Genomic DNA, 23,062 nt, shown 5'->3' with positions numbered 1-23,062 from the left:
CGTAGGTAACAAATACTATCAGTAAGCAATATTTCAGCCACAGAAACAACAAAGTATAAGTGACTGAACAATACCACCTTACACACATTGTATAAGGACAAGTGTGTAATACATACTGAAAGTGGGGGGGGGGTTTCTCCCTCCAAAAATATCGCTTATGTTAAAATGTTCCACAGAGGAACCTTTGACCTCTTTAGTATTCACCCAAAAAGATTATGAGCGCAGTGTTATGCTCATGTTATGAATACAGAAACTGACAAATTTGAGAGACATCTAAGGAGTCTACAAAAAGGAAAAAAGTATATTTTGCCCAGTAACATTGCAAAAGTCTGCTTTGATAATCCTAAAATAAAAACGGAGAAAAAAATAACTTCTTGATAGTGCTACACATTTGAAGCACCTTCATTTTAACAGTGCATTCAGCATCTATCAAATTAACTAAGCTACAAGATAAGAACTGTAGCCCTTATGTTACAATAATTTGGAAACTGATCGTCAACACTTACTAATGGTAAAACTCATTTTTAACCCTATCTTGCATTCAATTGCCCTAATAAATAGCTATTTCACCGTTATTCATTGTTATATTTAAGATTTTTTTATGATCTACTCTTGCTATTCTAAGTCTACATTAGAATTGCTTTTCTGTTTCTTTAAACATGGCTTTTGCTTAAAGCAAACCATAGCAACTGCAAAGGAGTTACCTGCACCCCTTAAGCTCAGAGTAAATTGCTCAAGCATTACTAATTTTGAGGTGGGAGGAGTTGAAGAAATTAGGTCTTTTTATAAAAAAGCCTAAATGACTCATGCAAACTCTTTTGGCATAGCTTATACATGCTTAACAACAACAATAACATATATAGCACTTTCCATCATTCAAGTGCTGTACAAACTAGATAGAGTTCAACAATTAAAACCCAAACCCCACCTTTATGACCAGCAAAATCAACCTCATTTTCACATGACAAGGAGCAGAACTTAAGAAAAAACATTGGGCATAACATGCTATTTCTGAGAGCAGAGGCTGCTACCAAGTGAAGTTCCCTTATCAGCTCTATAAAGTACCTTATACTTGACATTCAATAAATCAGTGTTTAAAAAGCATAAGATACCTGGCATAACAGTCCAGGAGATTTCCAAGTGGCCAAAATGTCTGTAAGGAACAGGTCAACACAATCATATCCACTTACGGTTCCTGACCTTGGCTAAATTTACAGGTTAGTCACCAGTAATGGTATAGTTATAGAAGAAAAACCTGCAAGATTTTCTTCAGCACTCAAAGGGAAGAGCCACATACTAACCACAAATGATTGAGCTGAAGCTAATATCTCCTGAAAAGGTCTGTTAAAGAAGAACCGAGATCAACAGGCATCTCTGGATCTGAATGTCTGTTCCACCTATCAGTAACCATGCTTGGTAATCATTTTCATAGGCTAATCAAATTACAATTGCTTTTTGCTCTCCAGAACTCTTTTTAGGATATTCCAGAATCTAGCTCTGCTAGTAATCTGATATTTACTTTCACACTACTTTTATCTAGAGCCAGCTTATATATACTACTCTTGCCACCTACAGATCTTCCCTTCTGTCAGTCCTGCTTCCAGCTCTCAAACCCCTGCATCATTCTCTGTCAGCTAAACTTTCTTGGTCACCTGGCCAGCACAGCTAGAGATTTATACTGTATTGAGTCCCACGGTCCTGGTCCCTTGACTTAATATGAAAGAATTAATCTCATAGGGAAGCTAAGGCTGGATCACAAACCAAAGACTCAGTTACAATACTGCTCTTCCTCAAGCTCAGATGTTGCAAAAGGACATCCAACAGAAGTAAGATCATAAGATGTGCCACATAGGGGCATATCCTATAAAGTACTATAGACTGGACTGCACGAACAGCCTGATATGTGTTCTGAGAGATACCAAACAGCTGGCTCCACTGCTTTTCTCTGCCATCATTGCAACTTAAAATCAAAAAAGGAAATGCAGAAACTTTCTCAAAGTGCTGCTGGCCTTTCAAACTGAAGACAAAGCACCCACAAAGGAAGAGCATCTATCCATCAGGTGACACACAAGTGGCTTTCCTAAATTAGAGACTAGCTAACATTAGAATCAGCAAGTGAACAGAAGGCTCCATACATTGCTACCGCTTCCACCTACAACCTTTATCTCGGTTCCTCCGCACCATATACCGAATACCTACCCCACAGTATTCCCTTTGTCTTCTTCTCCCACTCAATTTCCTGCCTGAAACAACTCTGCTTCTTTTACGTGCCAGGTAGAATTCTCTCCCTTTCTTTCAATACTTCCTTACACCAATACTCTCCAGCTTCTTCGTTCTGCTCAGCTCTGTTGGGGGGCTTCCATTGCTATTATCCGTGCTGCACAACAGGGGCACTGCTTCAGTCATCACACACCTTGTCATTCAAGAAGACAAGCGTGGGCTTGAAGAGCTACTGTAAAGCACGTCTGCTGGGGCAACCTGAGATCTGGCCTTAGAGTGAATAGTTGCTCCCTTTTAGTTGTTCATCCAGCAGTGATAACTAATTCTTTGATCCAAAATAAAAGCCCAAAAGGAGGATATGCTCACATAAATGATAGAAATTAATTCAGATGTCCCAGTGCTCTGGTTTGGAATTGTTTGTCAGAGAGATCAAAACCAGAAAAAATAGCCATTCTTTCACATCAAAGGCAGCAGCATTCTGGGTAATCAAAGAGCAGCCTTGACAGGGATACGAGTTAATTATGAAATATATCTCAAGATAGGGCTGCAATTAGCATTTATTCTGCCACATATAGTGCTCTAGAAGTACACACCTGGAGCAGCCAGGATGTGCCCTTTTACAGGTATATGTGCCATTCAACCCAGGGCCTTCCAGCCCGTATGAATCACCTAGCAGCTACTGAAGAATCTCTCCGTTCACCTCAACATCCTATAAGAAAAAAAATTTGAAACATTCTTACTGTAATTTACTCCTGCATGGGAGGATCTCCCTAAACCCACAGAAATCTATAGTAAGCATGGAGCTCTTCAGTTACATCAGGTGTGTAGACATTCCAGGTCCTTCACAGAAACCTGACCAATCTGAGTGCTTTTTACTTTACTGCTTTGCTTTCAAAGCATGTGCAGTACTTAATACTTCTGAGGTACTTTAAGTTTCCGAAGCATTATACAAACACCAGCTAATTAGAGACAGCTAACGAGAATATCCCAAGGTAGTGAATCTCAGTGTGCAGTAAGGATTTTTATTCCGCCCCGCCCAAAATAGGGAAAATTAAGGATTGAAAGATGCCTAAGAGTGTGCTCGCTGAACTGTGGAACAGTACCTTCGAGCAAAAGGCATTATATTTGAGACTTCCATACTGCCAGTGTGTAGGAAAGACCCAGCTCAGCCTGGTCAAATAGGAATGGATCTGGTTAGGTACCACACATGCTGTCAGATGCAACTTCTAGTCACAACAGACATCCAGATTGTACACGCTCTTCTCCTGAACAAGCACTACACTGCAGCCATGCCTCCAGGGGCTCTGTTCTGAAGAAAACAACTGAAAAGAAATCACTAATCCTTTAATTAGGGGCACCCACTTCACCTTCTACAGGAATAATTTAGAAAGTGTGAATGGGCCACATGTCACACAAGTCAAAAATTTAATAACTGAAAGTGACTCAGATTGTTGGTTCATTTCTCTGTCCTACACTCAGCTGTGCAAAGCTACTGAAGGGAAGTACTCAGTGTCAGTGTTAATTGAGAACAGCTTCACAAACCACTCATCATGGCCTTTTTCAAATCCTCTCAAATTTCTGATAGGAGTTGCATTACACCAGCCAAGTTACTGATCCTAGGTCTCAAGGAGAGCTCCAGGAATATACAATTAGGGCCACATTCCCTTGAATTTTCATAAACCTCTTGTTTAAGCCACAACAGCTAGGGGATTAACTGTACTTCCCTAGCTGAGCTACCTAACTGCTTGCAAGATAATAACAGAAGCACACACCATATCCTTGAAAGAAGCCAGTTAGGTCTCATCCATTCTGCTACCCCATCCCTCAGACCTCCCACACTATGACTGCATCATAAAACAGTCCTACAAAGCTACGTCCACTAGATTACAAGTCAAACCCCATAATACTTATCTATCTTGGGATACCAGTGCCCTGAACCAGACTATCAACAGCGCAAAGGTCAGAGCTAAAAGCCTCTCTTCCCTCCCATGGACATTTCTAGGTTGCTCTCTTCAGAGGGAGCTGCAAACTCTATTCTATGTGTATCCATCACTTACCAGTAAAAAGGAAAAGTGTGGTCCACTTCCCTTTACCCAGGAGCCTACCTCCTTTCTACTCACAAATATCTGAGAGGGAAACACTACTGCATAAAACATTACTCCAATTCTCCAATCAGGAGAAAAGGGACTCAGGTAATGAAACAGAAAAACAAAGACATTTGGATACCATGGTGATCATGGCCAGACAAGAACGTAAATTAGCTACCATTATGATGATGGCCCAGCTTTCCAAAAGAGGTAATTACAGGTAGCAACTAAGAAGCAAGACAAAGATGGTTTAACAGAATTGCTGCTTGCTGTTTAACCCTGTATCAATGGAATAGGCAGTCATGGCCACCAAACAGCCACTCACTCTGCGCTTTTCATGTTTGACTGTCTGCAGGTGCACCGTACCTGACCAGAGCTCCCTCCAGGTGTAATGGAGCCTCACTCTGCATTTCTTCTGGTAGCACAGCAGCTTGTGCACAATCTGAATGCACCGTCTGGAAAAGAGAGGGCAAAGGATTAATTACATTGCGTTTCCCAGCAATTCTACATTGAACCTGGAAAAGTGTCCGAAATCAGCAGCAGGGAAACAGACAAACTCGAAGCCTATCAGAGGAGGATGGGGCTCGTGGTTTTGGGCTCCTAAAGGGAAGCAACACACACAAAAAAGAACCAGACAAGACAAGGAGAAAGGGGCCCGTACGCCTCTCAATGTGATCGGACCGACTACAAATGCAAGTTCTCGTTATATTTTAATTAATACTTTCCACTCTTTGTTGCCCTTACCTGAAGGCCTCATAAGCTCCACAAAAGGAGTTACTTCACTTGCAGACTCCATATGTATGAGATACTGCGCTCAGATTTTGTAAAATCTGGACACAATGGAGCTTCTCAGTTTCTTTAGCCCAAATGATGAGGCTAAAGGAAATTACAGAGTCAAACAAGCTGCAGGATTTTTAGTTTGACTGAGGCATGCAGTTTAATTATATAAAAAAAGAAAGACATTTCTGTCAAATTTTCCTGTCTCCTTAAACAAATCATTTAAGCATGAGCTTTGGAAAGATCAAGTAATACATCTACAACCTCTGAAATCCCCCAACATACAGTTAGGATACCTGTGAAGTCTCCAAATCCTGTAGGTCCCTATAACATCTAGCATTCATGCAAACTCTTAGGGCCACAAAAACCTCTTCACAAATAACATCAGAACTAAATATACAATTTAATGAGTAAATTCTCTAGCATTAGCTATCATTAAGGACAAGACAGAAAATATATGCAAATTTGAATTTGTTAGACCAAGCTATTTTTAGTTATTGACATTTAGAAAAAAACACAAGGAAGACTTCAAAAAGGAAAAATTCCTTTTTCCCCAAATCCTTATTTCTCAAAAAACACATTATCGCATTAATGTCAACATCTCTCTGAAAAGACACTACTGAAAGACGCTACAAATCAGACAAACACAGAGAAATTAAATTAAAAAAATCTGCATGGAAGTTATTCAAAATAGGGTAAAGAGTTAAAAATAAGGCTTTAAAAAGTCTGCAGAAGGTATACATTATTCTTTTCAGTCCCTTAGATGATCCCAAAAATACCATGACGGGGTAAGGACTGAAACTAACTTTAGACAAATAAAGGTAAAATCATTTATAATATAATAGCTGAGCATCACATTAAGTGCTGTATTTCAAATTGGATTCTCACAAATTCAACCAAGAAAAGGAAGCAAACCACCTAGGATACAGACAGCTGTCTTCAGATCAGGAACAGCAATCACTTTGGGGAGAGACCTCCTATTTCTGATGTTACTGGTACCAGACAATGCCCAGTACTTTTCCACCTATGCATTTACTTGGCTGTAAAACTAGAACTGGCCTCTACAAAAAAACCTATTTAAGGCACCGACCAGAGAGAATCTGGCAATGGCTAAAATATTTCTTTATAATTACAATGCAAATATAATTTTTGTTAATGCAAAATACTTTGCAGGCATATCAGCATTGAAACCTTGTGGTTGTACACAGTAGCATACAGCTTTCTGGGTGAAATAAAGGCATGGAAGAAGAGGGATGAGGAGGAGCATAACAGTCCTAGTACCCCTGCCCAAAGAGCCAGAGCACCAGTTACTGCCCTATAGACTCCCAAACCACACTGCTTTAGTTATGAAGTTATCCATCCTGGTGGGATGTCTTTGTTTTTTAGGTTTGGGCTGAGGATTCATAATACACATAATGGACAAAAAACACCCTTGGTCAAAGCAGCCTGGATTTCTCTTTTAAATATTAATATGCCCTCCCTTGAGCAGCTTCATATTGTCACCTTTTAAGTGTATTGCAGAGAAGTATGACACTACTTGTGCATTCAGAACACCCACTTTGTCTGCAATAACTGCATCTGCTATGGGATGGTTTCAGACAGAAGTGTTGTGAAAGGACTGCACAAACATGCCAAAATGAATGGATACAGATGTCCACTGGTGGTTGCTACAGCTCATTATTTTTACTTTCACAGGGTTTCTAGATGTGACCTTACTTTTGAGCACAAGTATTTCACACCTTTCTTGTGAAATTCCAATACACTACACCCGTCTACAAGTAATGCTGTAATTGTTATTAAAAAAAATTCTCAAACTCATAATTGACCTGTACAATGCTTGCAAAGGCATTGTAGTTGCAGGGTTATTTGCGCAAAACCAGAATACACTGAAAAGTTACCTTAAGGGAAAACAGCCCATGTATCTTTATCTCTTCTGCAGAACATAGTGCTGTTCAAGCCTTAGGGAAATTCAGTACTGCAAACAGTCAAAGCAAAGCCAATGATCTGCCTAAATTCTATTTCTGCCCTCCAGGCTAAAGCAGAACAAAGCATTCTAAGGGCCTTGTGGGACACATGGAGTGCTCATGTGTAGCCCTCTCCTCTCCTCTCCTTTTCCCTATCACTAAGTTTCACCCCTTGCTGCCTAGCAGGCTATTTCAGGATTAAACCTCTCTCCCACTCCACACTGCCTTCCAAGTCTCACGTCAGTCATCCCTGCTTTTCAAAACTGTCTTTTCAGTTTCTAGACCAAGATTCATCTTCTAGGAAGTGGGGATTCTGGCAATGGCTCTGTATTATGAAACTTCTTTCAGACTGAAAAGCGCTTTGTGTTTGATCAAGTAGATTAGGAAATCAGTCTGAAAGGTGGAAATTAAATTCACTTTCAATTTTCTGGCACACAGAGCATTTCAGAAGTAGAAAAAGTTGCTGGAAAAGTTCATGAAAAGCCATTCTGCTCCCTACCAGCCACAAAGTGTTATTTCAGCCAGAAGATTGCTCTATGACTAGAATTCCACACAAATTCAAACTTCAAATGAAGTCACAATGAGTCACCCCACAGACACTTACACATAGAGATCCATAGGAAATTCTTTCATCATGTGTGTTACAATGAATTCCACCATCAAATCTGACAGAAAAGAAAATGATAAAGTAAGTGTTGAGCTAGCTACGGTTAACTTCTAGTAGACAACAATGAGGAAGTCAAACTACCCCACCTACCTACCTCTACCAGACAACAGTCCTGCTTAGATGACAGAAATTTCACTTTTTTTCATTTGCTTGTTTTAAAGAGCATTAGACATCCTCTGGAATTAAAAAAAACACTACTGGAAACTGAGGGCATGTGCTGTAATTTGCTTTGAGGCACTGCTTCCCCATATGCTTTCCCCCACTATTAGTCAAATAAAGAATACATCACGAATTCTGAAGCTTAGAGTTGCTCTCATATTTCAAGCCTTGTCACTAATGGAAAATTCTACTGAGAAGCACATTTTAGAAAATCATTCTTACCAGAAACAATGCACAACCCAGATGTTTACTTAAAGAGAAGACATTGTAGAGAACACCTGTTTTTCCCCAAAATAAATTCTGAAGCAATTAAACCTAGTTTGATCTCAACATAGGCTAAGCTTCTGCTTAAGACTCATTCGGGGGGTGGGGGGAGAATGTCTCTAACACTTAAGGGCTCCCAGTGTGAGGATACAAGGCAAAGAGTATAGAAATACAATTGGAAGAGGTAAGTTACTATGGTTCAGCTAATAAATGCTAACTGAATGTGTGTGTGTGCTCTGCCCAACACAACTTCAGCATAAAATGCTTAACCCATGCCAGTGGTAACAACTGTGAGACATAACTTCGTAGGGCACTAATAGCCCAGCAATATGACTCAATAGTGACTAAGAGTGCATGAAATCTGTTAAGTCTAGAAAGATTCTTCACGCAGCTGTTGTGTCTTGGCTTCAACAATCACCTGTTTGGAAATGCTGGAGTCTGAGGCTGCTTCTATATCATCAGGCTTAAGAGTCATCCAGGGATCCAGGCTCCATCCATTTCTGCACCCATTTATGCTTTAGGTCTCCACAGCAATGAGTGTCACAATTTAATTATGTGGTGCATGAAAAGCTTTCAAGTGTACTTCCACATCCACAGGCAAAACCAAGCCTAGCTATTGACATTACTATTGTTATTTTGCTCAGAAAAGGCTAAATGCCCAGCAAACGTGTTCACAAACCTGTCCTTTCCATAGGTTTGCCCTCATCACATCATCTACAAAGCACTTGTGACTTACCACACTCACCTAAAACACTGAATTTATTAATCAACTGCTCTCCCTATTGTTACTAACTCAGGTAAAACAGGCCAACAGGCTTCTGCAAAACTTACTATCAATGTATATAGGATTTCTTTCTACAGAACAGCAACCTTGGATTTAATTTCTCTGTGAGGCAGCCGTGTATAAAGATGGGCAGTCCATTGCTGGAAGTATCTTTAGTGTGTAACTGCCCTCCTTTTAAGCCCATCCACCCCTCCCCTTAATCCACAAATCTTGTATTTCTATTACAGAACAGAAGACGCCTCGGGAACTACAAGCACACACATACTCTGACAATACTCACCGAGCACCGCACACACCAGCGGGCGACAGGGCAGGTTCTTGTCTGCTGCTTTCTTCCTATGTCTCATTGGCTTCAAACGCAAACAGATAAAAACAAGTCATCAGAAGCCTGAAGTGACATTCTGTGTATTACTGTATTTTTCATGCAAATAGTACTATCAGCACAGTACTTTCCTTTATCTTTTTCTCCAACTGGTCTCTCACCTATATTAATCCTAAAGGCCATGGCTGGAGCAAAATTGTGCCTGCTTTTCTGCACGCTGACACTGGGTTTTTGTTTCTCTGTCTATCTGTGTAACTGGAGGGCACTGTTCTACCATGGCAGGGGGAAAGGAAAAAAAAAGAAGGAACAAGAAACACCCCCAAAAAACCAAAGCAAACAAAAAAACACCACCACCCCCACATAAACAACCCCCCCACACACAGAGCGACTCCTCCCCCTTTGTTAACATACTGATGCACTCCTGACCCAGAAGTGTGATCTGCGTTCTTAACAGCGTGTGCAGTATTAAATGACTTTGGTCTTTATTGTAACAGACCAAAAAGGCTAACTGAATGGCAAGTTTGTTGTTAAGTGAGAATGACTAGCATCCTTGCCATATGCTCACTATAAATTAAGATGCTTGTTTCTGTCCTGGAGTAGTGACACTTTCAAGTGCTGCTTCACTGTCAGATGAGGTGGAACTTGACAGCACCACAAAGACAGAATGCATCAAGTTAGGATAACCATTCAAGTTACAAGTAACTAAAGAGCTTCATGAGCCAGGTAAGGACACTTCCTCCACAGCTAGCTATAGGAAAAAGCTCTGGAAAAAATACTTCCCTCCTTGGAGGTGAATGACCCCACCCAGGATGAAGCATAAGCCAAATTAATGCACTCGGTGTAACTCTAGCTAGCTATTAATATATCACATGAGGGCTAATGCTTGCTGAAGATCAAGGAAGAACATTCTCTCTGCCACTGATTTCCTCAGAGACCTCATAATACACAGCTCCTCCCCAGCTACACAGGCCTCTGAATTCACCAACAGGGCAACCAGCTCTTTGTTGTTCTTTGAAGGAGTGAGACATTCACAGAGCAATTTCAAAATCATTCCCCAACTACCGCGTTTCTCACAGTATTTCCTCATGCCTTAGCAATCTAGGTTAGATGTCTGTGACACAGTTTTCAACATACAGGGACTCAAATCCTCCATCCTGACGAGAAAACAGACCATCTGGAGGAAAAGACTCACCATCTTGTGTAAGTTTACTCGAAAATTCATATTGTCATCATGGAGAAAAGCATTAGCATACTGATCCTATTGAAAAGAGCAAGAAAAAGGAGGAGATAATGAATAGCCAAGTGCCCAACATCTTCCACTTGCCTCTCAAATGACAGGCGTTTCAGTGTAAAACTTCCAAGATGTAGCTATAAGGTTAGTAAGCCACCTGTCACCCGCTCGTCCCCACCCATGTCTCCAGTCACACAAAAGTAAACCACTCTTGATCCCAATTCCTCTTTAGTTAAAGTCTGCACTACTGCTTGTTTTCTTAGCAATTTATTTTCCATTCTCCTCCTTTGCTCATCCAAACTCTGGACTGCAAAGACCACAATGTCAAGAGTTTAACGAGTGCTGTATAACATGTGAGGTGGCCCCCCAACATGCAAGTTCCTGTGACTGTGGGGACAAAGGTTTACACTGGCGTTTTGATGGACCCATCATGCCAGAAGTTACTGCAGTACTAGTGGGTAGGTTTATCAGCTGTCCTGGCCCTCAGGTAAAGCTCATTCCAAGACCAGCTCTAAATCAAAGCAAGTCCTCCAAATAATGCACAGCCAGGTTGGGTAATAAATATGCCCTCCCTTTAATACCAGAACCAAAACATGCCCTTGCTATGTAGAAACAGAATTTCTTATCTTGTACTATCTATGCATCCACCTGAAGAACTCAAGTGCCAACAACATTTAATTATAAAATTTGAAATGCAGATGATAAGCTCTCAAGCTGCACCCTGAAGAAACATTACTTTAGAATCCTTACACTGGCTACCAAAATAGCTGCTTTTTATTCTTTGTTAAGAATGAAAAGTCTTTACTTGCAAGCAAGCAAAATGCAGATGCCACTCAAACTCAGTCACAATTCAGGACATCAGTCAAGCCATTAGTACCTACTTCCCTTGAGACAGGACCACATTCAGTCAGGACTGCTAACATAGCTCTGTGACACTTTCTCACCCTAATTCCAGATTTGCTACTTGTCCTGCTTGTAGGGACCACAGGGCTTGCTTTCAGACTCTAACCTCCTTAGGCAGAGGGGATATGGCATTGCCCATGTTTACCATGAACAGCACAGAGCTGAAAGCCATTAGCATTTAAAAGCCACACCACAAGGTCACTCAAGAGCTAAGAGAGAAAAGGCTTAGGTTCACTCTTTTCCCTCTTCATCACTAGGATTTGGCTAATCCAAATAAGATGATCTAATTTTCAAATTTCAAGTCAATTTTAACAGTACTGCATCAGGTTTATTAGCAAAATGATAAGTGCCTGAGGTCCTCACTACTCAGTACCACTGCAGATCTTCAGCTCCTGCTCAACAGGAGGCAGGGGATGTGCATGCAGGCAGAGCCCTGTAACACACCATCTGCCGAACAGTTTCACACCAGAAACCCACCTCTGCTATGCATGTCAGGATAATCAGACACAGCTTGCCACTGTGTAGCCGGTGCTCATCTGCAAAGAAAAAAACAAGTCCTCCATGAGCCACACATGCTGAAAAGCAAGACAGAAGTTGCAGCAAGAGAAAATCCCAGCCTTGGAGATTATTCACACTCCTACTTCTTCCGTGATGGCTAACAGTCTAACTACTCACATTAAGCACTCACCCTCCAGCCTGACCACTAAATCCCACCAATTTGTCACCAGTTTGCATCAACAGAAAAGTTTCTGATTTGAACCTCCAACACCACTGTGACTATCAGTGGGGCTTCTGTCTCATTCAGTTTTACTTCCACAGTTATTTTAAATACTGGGGTTAGTCCTTGTCTTCCTGTCACAGCAGAGACGCGCTTTTCCCTCTTTGACAAGAAAAGATTACCTTTGCTGTAGGTTATGAAACAAGCAGCAAAGCTTTGGTAGAGGCATAGAACGCTGTAGCAGAATGACTCCTGACATTGTGCTCGAAGTCCTGAATTTTAGCTCCTATACTGAGGGCCATGACCTACTTTGCTCTGTGCAAAACCATGAAAGAAGGAAGTCTGCAAAGACTTAGCATTTTAAGCCAAAGGAGTTCCATCCTGATCATGTTCCGCAACTTGTTATTCATCTTAAAATTTCAAGCAGCTTTTGCCCTCAATGACAATTGGAGGACTGAAAGACTCACAAACAGAGAGGGACTAAAGGCAGAAGAATGCAATTTCTATTTGGATTATTTAAAACTCTTCTCTCTCAATTTTAACCTTGAAATACTCCCCCCCCCCCCCCCAAAAAAAAAAAAATCAAGGTACATACAGCCATAGAGTAACTTAAGATGGAAGAAACCTCTGGTCCAATACTTGCTCAAAGCAGGGCCAGTTAAGATCACGTTGTTCAAGGCACTGTCCAACCAAGCTAATTTAAAAGTCTTTGCTCTAAAAAAAACAAACTACTCACATCACACACTCCCAAAACGACAAAAACAAAGAAACAAAAAAACCCACCACAACAATATACTTATAACTAAATTCCGAGGAAGTTTAAGAAACTGCACATTCCTGAGATCTCCAACAGCTTCTCTAAAGCTTAAGACTACTAAGACATCTGCCTTAGAGTCAAACTTGGAGCAGAGGGAAATCTGAACAGTCAGACCGCTTTCACATAAATCAGAAGACAACATCAGCCAAACTCCTTGCACCTTTGCAGGTCACTTTTACACTTTGCTAGTTAGTGTGTATATGGTAATCTATAAAAACAGATAGGATGGGCTTAGCTTGTTCTTCTGTCCAGTTTGATGCCTCTTTTATTTTCTTTTCTATGCTACTGAGGGACAGATATTTACTAAAAACATGTGCCCTGAAGTGTGCTGATTTAATCTTGCTGCACTAAGTAAGATGAAGAGGAACTTTGGAATGGAAGAGTTAAAAGTCTCTCCTGTGTCTCCTTACCTCAGCTAAAATGTTCAAGTGAAAAGTTTTCTGCTCCAGCAAAGCAGGAGAAATGGCCTCAAAGAACTCTGATACACCAGAGCCTTGTTATTGTCCTATTGTAAGGCCTCCCTGTATATTTTTGCAGGTGCTGCTACCACTTCTCTCTCTGGCGATCACGCCGTAAAGGCTCCTGTTTCACACCAAGTACTCTGCCTTCTGCCAATGTGTTGTGAACATCATGCCATTTTCAGCAGTTATGGGGCAGCTACACAGGCAGTTACTCACACAGACACTTCATACTTTCACAACATCTTTCATTAAAGGAACAAAGCAGACCACTTCCTACAGGGAGGTATATCAGGATGAATGCTGTTTTACAGATGGGGAAAAATGATGCAGAGTTTTTGTTTCTCCCAAGGCAGCTACCTCTGACTGACACAAGAGAGGAAACATGAGGAGGATCTAGCAAATACAATCTATTAAATTATGCTCTCTGAGACATGACCAAAACAACTGTCTAGTCCTGGATGTAGGACAAATCAGTCTCCCCTCTACGTGTTCCAATCTGTCTCAAGACACATGGAGTAAACTAGACATATTCATTCTTCTTCTCTTGTTGCTACATTAATGTCACATGCTTGGTCTTACACAAGAAGAAAGTTAGGCAGGGCCTCATCTACCGTCAAAATATAAGGACAGGAATATACCCACTAGAATTAATAAGCACTGGTTTGGAAGGCACAGTTTTTTTAAATTGTCAGTGGAGCTCACGGCCGCATACTACCATGGTGGCAAGGAGATTAAGTCTGTCAGCCACACAAATTTCAAATGTTATACAAGCTAGAACCAAAGTAAAGAAAAAAACATCAACTCCTGTCTCATACCAGAATAAACTCATCTCTCGCTGGCTTGTTTAGTAAGGAATCCCCTCTATCAGATGTCACTCCATCTGAAACTAATCCAGTTTGGCAGTTCCTGAGGCCTTATGCAGACTTCCCATATTACAGTAACTAATAAGTGCAGAAGTTAAATTGAAAAACATAAAATTGTTCCATCAGAGACTTGGATCAGCAAGAGAGACCCTGAGAAAAGCAAGTGAGAATGATTAGAGAGCTGGTAAGCCCTCCTCATGTGTGCAATCTCTAAGAAATGACTGAACAAAGACTGATGTGGTTTAGCTTAAAGACAAAAGCAAGAGGCAACATGAAAGCAGACTTCAAACACATAAGGGCTGACACAAAGAAGAAAGACATAATCCACTCCCAATATCTATCTTGGAGAAGATAACTAGCAATTAATTTAAATCACAGCAAAGAATATAGGAAGCACATGAAGCTTTCTCACCATAAGGGCAGTTAAACACTGGAATGGATAAGCTAAAAAATTATGTTCTACTATCAGAGTGTCTTCATCCAACCTGTTAGCAACATCCCTGAGAAAAGTTACAGGTAAACCTGATTCTGCCTTGGTTTTGAGGGGTGCGCTAGATAGTTTCATGAAGTCCCTTTTCATCCTAATTTCAGTTATTCACTTTTTCTTCAATGAGCTTGCATACTGAACAAGAACAAGGCAACCAAGTACAATTTCACTGCAAGCTACTAGGTACAAGGAAATTTTCCTGCCTGCTCTCTTACTCAGTGCCAAGCATTCATGAAGTTCAGCAATCTACGTATCACAGCTCTGCAGCTATCTTCCTGTTTTTGTGCAGTTGTTACATCTAATTTAACAGCAGAAGTCAGTAATGGGTTGAAACACGGTACAAAGATCACTTCTTATGTTCACACTGTGGTCCTGCCCCTACAAACCCTGGCCAAAACAGCACCCTTGGGTACCTTGAGCAGGAGATGAAGCAATACTTCAACTCTGCAAGCTGAAATTAACCCCCACAAAACTATCAGGAGAAACAAAAAGCACAATATGGAAATATATTTCTCAAACAAATTACTGCCAGTACGGTGCAAGTTACTGCTGTCCTCTTTATAAAAAAAAGAGCTGCCTATTTAACCACCAAGTACCAAAGGACAAAGGAAATAGTTCCTCCTAATGCTGAGCTTTGCCTCCTATGCCAACTTCTAAATGTTGTTAAAAATACAGTTCTCTGGCACATGACTCCCCCTCTCTGACAGGCAGCTGGGAATCAGATATGCTCACACCTCCTGCATAGGGACAGGCTTGGTTATTAGGTACTATTATTATTACATTCTTTCCATATTTGACTTTTCTCCTGCCGGCATTAGGTGTCTCCTAGTCTCATAACTCTTATCTCGCAATAAGAAATCATTTCACATTCTCAAAAAGTGGAATCTTCAGTCCTCTAAAGGGACTCCAGTTAACTTCTATTTCTGGAGTCACCAGACATGTTCTTATGCCCTCCTGACTTTAAGCAGCACTGCTTGTTGTATCCACAGCTGCAACAATAGTATTTATTTACCTTTTGTGTCCTGCATCACAATCGAGCTGTACTTCAAGAAGGTTATCAGCAGGTTGCTAGTTTGCACATCAGCATCCAAAGGCAGCTCTGCAGAGCCTATAACTAGAACAAAGCAGATAAGACACATTTACCCTCCACAAATACAAGAGAGAACTATACAGAGAACCAAATCACAGACTCACAGATCTGGGATAGGATCAGCTTCTTTGCAGGGTCACCTGACCTCATCCTCCTTCATGACCTCCCAGCAAAGATTTTGTTTTGAAGACTGGTACCACTCCCTCAGATACCATTTCTCCCGCTCTAAGGATCGGTTGTGGGACCTGGCAAAGTGATACTCTTCTCTATCCTGCCCCACACCAGGAGATCAGCCTGCTGTTTTAGCACTCTTCAACATTCCCAACCTAGGGAGCTCAAGATATTCTCACCGATATCCAACTAATTCTCACAACCAACACAGCTAACATTCACACCGTTCTCAGTCTGGAAAGAAACATGCCCAGCAAAGACTCTTCTCAGTTTCAGCAATTTTAGAATTTCTGTTTCAAAAGGTCCACATCGATTCCATTCTTCCCTCCCAACAACAGCCTTTCTTGCAGAAGCAACACACAAGACAGTAATGTAACAATTAGGCATGACCAAAATGGTAGAAAAGAGAGGTAGAAAGAGCAGCTTTATACAAATCAAGAAGCAGAAGCAATCATAGCTTGTGCTAGGGAAATCACAACACAGCAGGGAGCAGAAATGTACTTTCCATACCTGCAGCAGAACAGCAGTTCATTGGCATTTCTCTAGGATACACTCCTTGTTACCACCCACTGTACTTTTGACACCTTAACACTGGACATCATCTGCCTTGGACTTTACAAGAAGCTGTCTCAATTACTCAGCTAATTGCACAACATGCCTCCTGCTCACTCCCCATGTTCCCCCTGAAGCACCAAGTTTATGAGCTGCCAAACCTCTATCATGTGACTGAGCCACATTTTTCCTGAGGACTGAACCTGAGCTGTCCACAAGGGCCATTCCCAGCCTTCCCATTCAGAAAGGCTTTACAAGAAATATTGAAGTGGGGGGAAAAGATAAGTGGGGAAAAATGCAGCATGCATTTACCTATGGATCGTGCCAGATAAGTCTGATATAATTTAAGATAAATTAGCTCAGACCAAAAAAAAAAAACCAAACCCCAAACAAAACAAAACTGATAGAGCTAGTCTAGGAGGACTTCAGTAAAGCATTTAATACAGTTCTGCATGAAAAATTAAGAATGAAGCAGATAGGTGAGAACCAATACAGAATTTAAAGTACATCAAAGATCCAGCAAAGGCGAAACAATTGGAGAAACTATTAGTTTGGAAAGAAGTTACTACTCGAATTCCTTAGGTGTCTGTTTATGGAATAGTTTTCTTTTTTGTGAGGGAGGGACGTGGGCAGAAGAAACAGTTGCTTGCTAATGAGTCTGCTAATGGCAGAAAGTTGGGATATGCAAACACCGAGAAATATCAGACTGCGCACAAAGAACGGGATAAAAACAGGGACCAGATAATAAATACAGGATGAAATGCAACAATGCAAGCCATAAGGTCAGGAATTCAGGGATTTATTTTCAAGTCAAGCATAGAGTTCATGAGCTGCAAATGAAACACACAATACCATGGTACACTATCAGATCACAAGATGAGCTGCCAACACAAAGCACTGAAAAGTGTGGTCCTACAGTATATGCAGAAATGTACTTCCAGCAGAGATAGGAACGCAGTAATGCCCTGCACAAGGTGCTGGTGAGACCTTGTCTTGAACACTGTGCATAATTATGCTGATCCCATGTTCAAAGAGGATGAATTCATACTTGAACGAGTTTAGAGAAAGGCTAGTGGGTTGACCAGAGGAACAGAGTGCCCTTCTCATGAGACAGCAAAACATACAGGTGAGTAAACCGACAGATGAAAAAGAGCTATCTGTGTTCCAAAGTAAGGTTAACATCATGATAAATGGGTATAAACCGACAAGAAAGGCAGGTTGGAAAGCTGAAGATTTCTAACCAAGGAACAAGATACTGAAACTGCCTCCCAACAGGAATTATTGGGAAACAAATTTAACAAATTAAGACAAAGTTTGATAAATTTAAGGGATTCTATGATGATATGCCTACAAGCACAAGGTACTAGATTCAAGGAGTCAAGGGGATCTTTTCCAGCTCTACATGCCTGTCCTGACATGACAATAACACTACTGTTCTGGCTGCCTAGGAGGTCAAACTCACAGGTTTTCATATGCAGGCAGTCATAGGTGGCTTAAATTATGATTGGCAGAAGGCATTCTCTCTTCTCACGCTATAAAGATAGCCTAAGATAGGGCTCCCTTTGCACTGGAAATAGATCTGCAGACCACTAGGACACACATCTTAAGAACTGTATTATCTCTTTTCCATCTATCCTCAGGAATGCTCAAGGCTTCTCTCACTCTTGAGGAAAGAAAAAGGTATTTATGATGCGACTGGACCTCGCAAGAAGTGAGGAATTACTCACATCTGGCTATGTCTGGGGCTCTCAGGAAAAGTGATTTGATCCTGTATGCAGCTGTGTTTTGGTTCAGAGGAAAGCCTGCTTTAACAAACAATGCCTTTCATAATTCAAGCCTTGTATCTCATCGCACTGTAATGAGGCAAGTAAGGCTTATTTACCCCTGGAACTGGGGCAAGCACATGCACAGAAGGATGAAGGACACGAACCAACAGTAAAACGCAGGATTCTTTGAACTGAGCACCAAGAGGCCCAGAGCACAGCAGAGGTTCTCATGGAGCTCAAGATTATACAATCATCTTGAATACAAAATTGTAGCCCTTGGAAACAACAGGCCAAAAAGATCAGTGTAACCTCGCTGTACGAATCACATCAAAGAAATGATAATGGGGCTTTTAGCTTCTAAAGGCTGCACATCCCCAAGTGTGAGCTGTTTTAGACCATTCAGTCCTGAAGCTCTGGGGCTCCTGACATGTTGCTAACATGCCCAGTCTATTGGCAATGTCTATGCAATGAGACTGGAAGTTTTTTTACCCCCAATATTATGAATAGCTCACAGATTTAGCTAAAAGTCTGAAAAATGTATTTATATCCCCAGTGGGTCCTTCTGGAGCTGTTACAATGAACGCAGCGAATGAATATTTAACAACAGTAAGCAAACTGACATTTAGATAACTATGGTGACAGGCACACTTGATTTACATATTATGGATCAACAGTTTCTAGCAAAAGTCTCTTTTTTTTAAAAAAGATATCACTCTGAAGAACACATCACTGCTTATCCTTGTTCATGCTACAGACTTTGATTTTTTTAAACACACATTGTGAAACTTTTGAAGGTCTTAACTCACACTATAGGCTAACAGAGAAATTCAAGCCAGAATATGAACCCATTTTTAAACACAGTCAGCATAAAAAAAAAAGCACCTGAAACCCATAGATGGATTTCTACACGTTGCTGTAACTTGAAAGTAGCTCAACTACACTACTTTCTTTTTTTTTTAAATGGAGGGGAAAAAAGAAAGCAATCTTTCCATTCCAAAGCCAAAAAGCCTCTTGCTAACTTTCAGCCATAGGCAAATTTTACAGCTGAGCTGCAAGACCTTAGAAAATGAGGAAAATTCTGACATACCTTTAAAATAACAGCAATACTAAAGCACCACCAAACTAAGCCAAGCAGCGGTCCTCAAAAAAAAAAAAAAATTATCACAAACTAGGGATCAGCAAGGTGGCAGCAAATAGAAATAAAGAATGCTTTCCAATGTAATTGCTGCACATTAAGATCAGCTCCTCTCCTTAAACTCAGTAACCTTACAAGCAGCAAGAAGCATCAAGCTTCGCAAGATCACTGCCTCTGCTGAAAGCAGGATGGAATTTTTTGTTTTGCTTTTGTTGTTTGGTAAATTAAAAAAAGAGAGTGCAAGCAAGCTGTACATGTAGGTAAGCATAAATTCCATCAGTTGTATAATGTGTGGGCAGATAGATTTGCAATGAAGACATTGGACAGAAGCCCACAAAATGCCCGTCCCTCAACATTTTATGTTATATGCACAGGGAGACTCGAGACATTGAGGGCTTGTAACTGAAGCTTTTGATATCCATGGTAACCAGATAGAATTCATCCACAAGGAGGATCATCCTTAACTAGGATATCAAATGACCTGAATAGCTGATATAACTGAGTAACCCAGGCTGCTTTTCCACAGAAACATTTCCAAACTGTGCTCTATTTAAACTGACTCTGTTCCTTCATTAAACACTTTCTTCAGATCTAGGAGGATGCCATTAAAGTACATGACAACAGACATTCAATTTCTTCTCTTAAACTAGGCTGTATCTATCCATACCTTAAACAGAAATGGTTTTATTTTAGATGATTTCAAAGTGTATTTACGTGGACACGTAACATTTGCTTTAGAAGAAAGATCTCAGGGCAAGCAGTCATTTACAAAGTCAATCAGAGAAAAGGCAACAAGGGGGAAGAATACCTCCACACCCAGGTTGGATTCAAATTAATTCAAAGCTGAGGATGAATGCATTAATGACAAGCAGGAATCCACTGCGATTCTCTGTAAATCTGTTCCAATGACAAATAATCCCAGGCAAAGAACCTGACACTAGAAATATCCGTAAGTAAAAGCCTACACAGAATAACTAATGAGCTGGGTGTATCTTCATGCAGATACTGGGACAGTACTGTTTTCAGAAGGAATATCAGGATAATTTCATTGAGCAAGATACAAGGCAAAACATAAATAAATTTGAGTCAAAGAACCTCGCTCATATTTAGTAAGGCAAGTCGCTCCAGCAAGAGACTACCAGGTTACATCTGCTCCAGACAGACCTCATTAATAGCAATCTTAAGAAAAGGCTTTGCTAGTTATTTTAGTTTTTAATTGTTTTTCCCCAGGAGATCATTACATTTCTTACCATCTGAAGAAGGCGGGGTGGTTCCAAGTGGAGTGACAGGTGTCGTTGGAATTGGGCTCGTTGGTGTTGTCATCAGCCCCATTTCAGGATGGCTCTAACAGAAAACACAAGTGCCCAGATATACAAAGGTCAATAGCTTCCCTAGGCACTAGTCATACAGATCTCTACTTGTACTGTTCCATGTTCTCACACAATAGACATGATCAATGAAGTCTCAAGAAACTTCAATCTCTCCTCCAAAAAGTGAAGCTATGCTTCCTGACCTTAGACGTCTAACAATTAAACTGTACATCAATTTCTTTACTCCACAAAACATAAAAATCCATCAGAAAGTGGTGGCTGTCCCCCACAGACAGATAACATGCCCTTCCCCAGCGTAGAATGGGAAAAGGTATGCAGAAGCTTATACTGTTTACAGCTTCTGATTCCCCCTGAAACAACCCGAGGGTATGCATTTGAAGTCTTCCTCCAAGTTCCTTTTATTTCTCTTTCTAAAAGCAAATTCTCCTCACTCCTGCCCTCCACCTGCTCATATTCAAAGATGATGGCAATTTATTACTTCCCTGTCTTACTATAAAGCCCAGGCACCGCAGGAAAAGAGTGTATAACATAAATAACACTATCATTATCGATCCTCTCAGCTTCCATCAGTCAGTTACTCTCCCCATTTCATCTTTGCTAATAGTTGCCTGCCTAATTACTGCTTTGACTTTACTCTTTGTAAGCTTCCAGATCTATCCACACTGGTGAGACGGTAGGCAATCTGCCATGCTATTTTAAGTCTGGCTGCCAAGCAAAGTGTCCATTTCATAGGGCAAGTTTTACATAAATGTATCATCCACCTTAATATATCATCACAATTTCAAAATAAAAGAAAGGGATACAGAACTGCTGATTTGACGTTAGTTCTGTAGGATTTTTCGCAAGTGGGTATATTCCACATTGTCTTTGAATATCTCATTTTACGAGCAACTAAACACGCATGTATTTTACAGGAAGCACAGACATACATGCTACAATTCAAAGACAATTTTAAATCATTACAGGTACTGATTTAAACTTTAAAATACAATGTTCCACTGAAAATCTTACATAAAACAGGTTTGCTTCCATAGATTTTGCTATGGTGTTTACCTTTGGTTCCCTCCCAAGCACTAACCGTCAGCCGAGAGATAACAGTGCCACCTAGCAGCAAAAAATGAGGACCAACAAGCTGGGAAGCATACCAAAACCTTAACACCAGGCATCAACACAACTGGCTTGGGCTCTTCCTATGTGCCCACACAGCAGGCAGTCATTCGCGCAGTCCCTAGCAATGGACATAAACTTAGACAAGAGCATTCATCAGCTTTTATGAGCTTTTTTTCAAAGGACAGCACGACCTACCTTGGCCTCTCTTAAATTAAGGATTACAGACAATCCACTCAAAAGAACATCAGGCCTGCACTTCAATTAAACTCACTGATCAGGGGCTGCTTCAGCTATCACTTTCACAAATAACTGGTTTATCCTTTTATTATTAATTTAAGGGCTTTTACTCTAGCTGCTCTTTTCTGTCCTACTCCCTGCCAAAGGCCTCTCTTCCCTCAGGGATATCCGGACCACAGAAAGGCCTGAGCTAGTATTACAGAGAACTGAAAGAACAGAAATCTCTCACAAGTGGTAGGAATTAATAACCTGGAAAAAAGAGGGAGGGAACCTTAGCAAATTAACCACCTGTGGAACAGAAGCTTTCTTCAGAGGCAGTAGATCTGCCTATCAGACCTCTTCCATCACCACTACCGTCAGGAGTCCCAAAAGGTCTCCTCTGTCATGCCATGCCAAGTGTCTAGCCTGTGATGTATGGCTGCACTCTGAGGACCTGAAATAACTGGGGAAAGGTGTTAACTGTTTTGTTGATGTCGTTTTTCTCACAGATTACAGCAGTACTTACAAATCAAAATTAAAAGCCTAAACCTGAAAGTTTTCCTAAACACATCAGGCTGTCCTTCCAGCCAGCCACACAGCACAATCACCGGATCAGATTCGTGATCTGCCTCCCAGCAATAACCACCTTTGCAAACTCACACAGTGTTTAGAAAAGCATATAGAGGTTTGTGATCAGGGCTATGGAACAGCCCACTGCTTCTCAGAAAGCTGCCATGGCTGTTTCTTCACCATAAACAGCACAAGGAAGAGTGCTATGCTCTCGCAACAGTCTCCCAGGCAAAAGGGGTTGGTCTCCAAGGAAGTTTGAACACAAAATAGTATTTGAAACAACAGTTTGTCAGATGTCAATTAGTCCCTAAGCAAAGGATACCCAAACAGACCACAACATGCAGTCTGTGCACACCCAGACAGGACAATTCATCCAGCTTTGGGGCTGGATCAGCCT

At 40.9% G+C, this 23,062-nt stretch overlaps 1 protein-coding gene across 1 annotated transcript in view; it reads right to left on the bottom strand.

Annotated features, from left to right (window-relative positions):
• LOC104623293 (chromosome unknown open reading frame, human C10orf76) overlaps positions 1–23,062 on the bottom strand; it is a gene marked incomplete at its 3' end in the record, with an annotated part of 89,380 nt that overhangs the window by 49,456 nt on the left and 16,862 nt on the right. Inside the window, exons 13-19 of the mRNA XM_010290341.1 lie at positions 20,689–20,782; positions 15,737–15,838; positions 11,856–11,914; positions 10,437–10,502; positions 9,203–9,272; positions 7,653–7,713; positions 4,674–4,762 (exon numbers count right to left, since the gene is read on the bottom strand). Coding sequence (XP_010288643.1) covers positions 4,674–4,762; positions 7,653–7,713; positions 9,203–9,272; positions 10,437–10,502; positions 11,856–11,914; positions 15,737–15,838; positions 20,689–20,782 — 541 coding nt within the window. The remainder of the gene's footprint in view (positions 1–4,673; positions 4,763–7,652; positions 7,714–9,202; positions 9,273–10,436; positions 10,503–11,855; positions 11,915–15,736; positions 15,839–20,688; positions 20,783–23,062) is intronic.

Source organism: Phaethon lepturus, unplaced genomic scaffold (assembly GCF_000687285.1).
Source record: "Phaethon lepturus isolate BGI_N335 unplaced genomic scaffold, ASM68728v1 scaffold7097, whole genome shotgun sequence".
NCBI classification, from domain to species: Eukaryota; Metazoa; Chordata; class Aves; order Phaethontiformes; family Phaethontidae; genus Phaethon; species Phaethon lepturus.
Note: the sequence above shows the minus strand (reverse complement) of the source record. Positions and strands in the feature narration are given on the sequence as shown.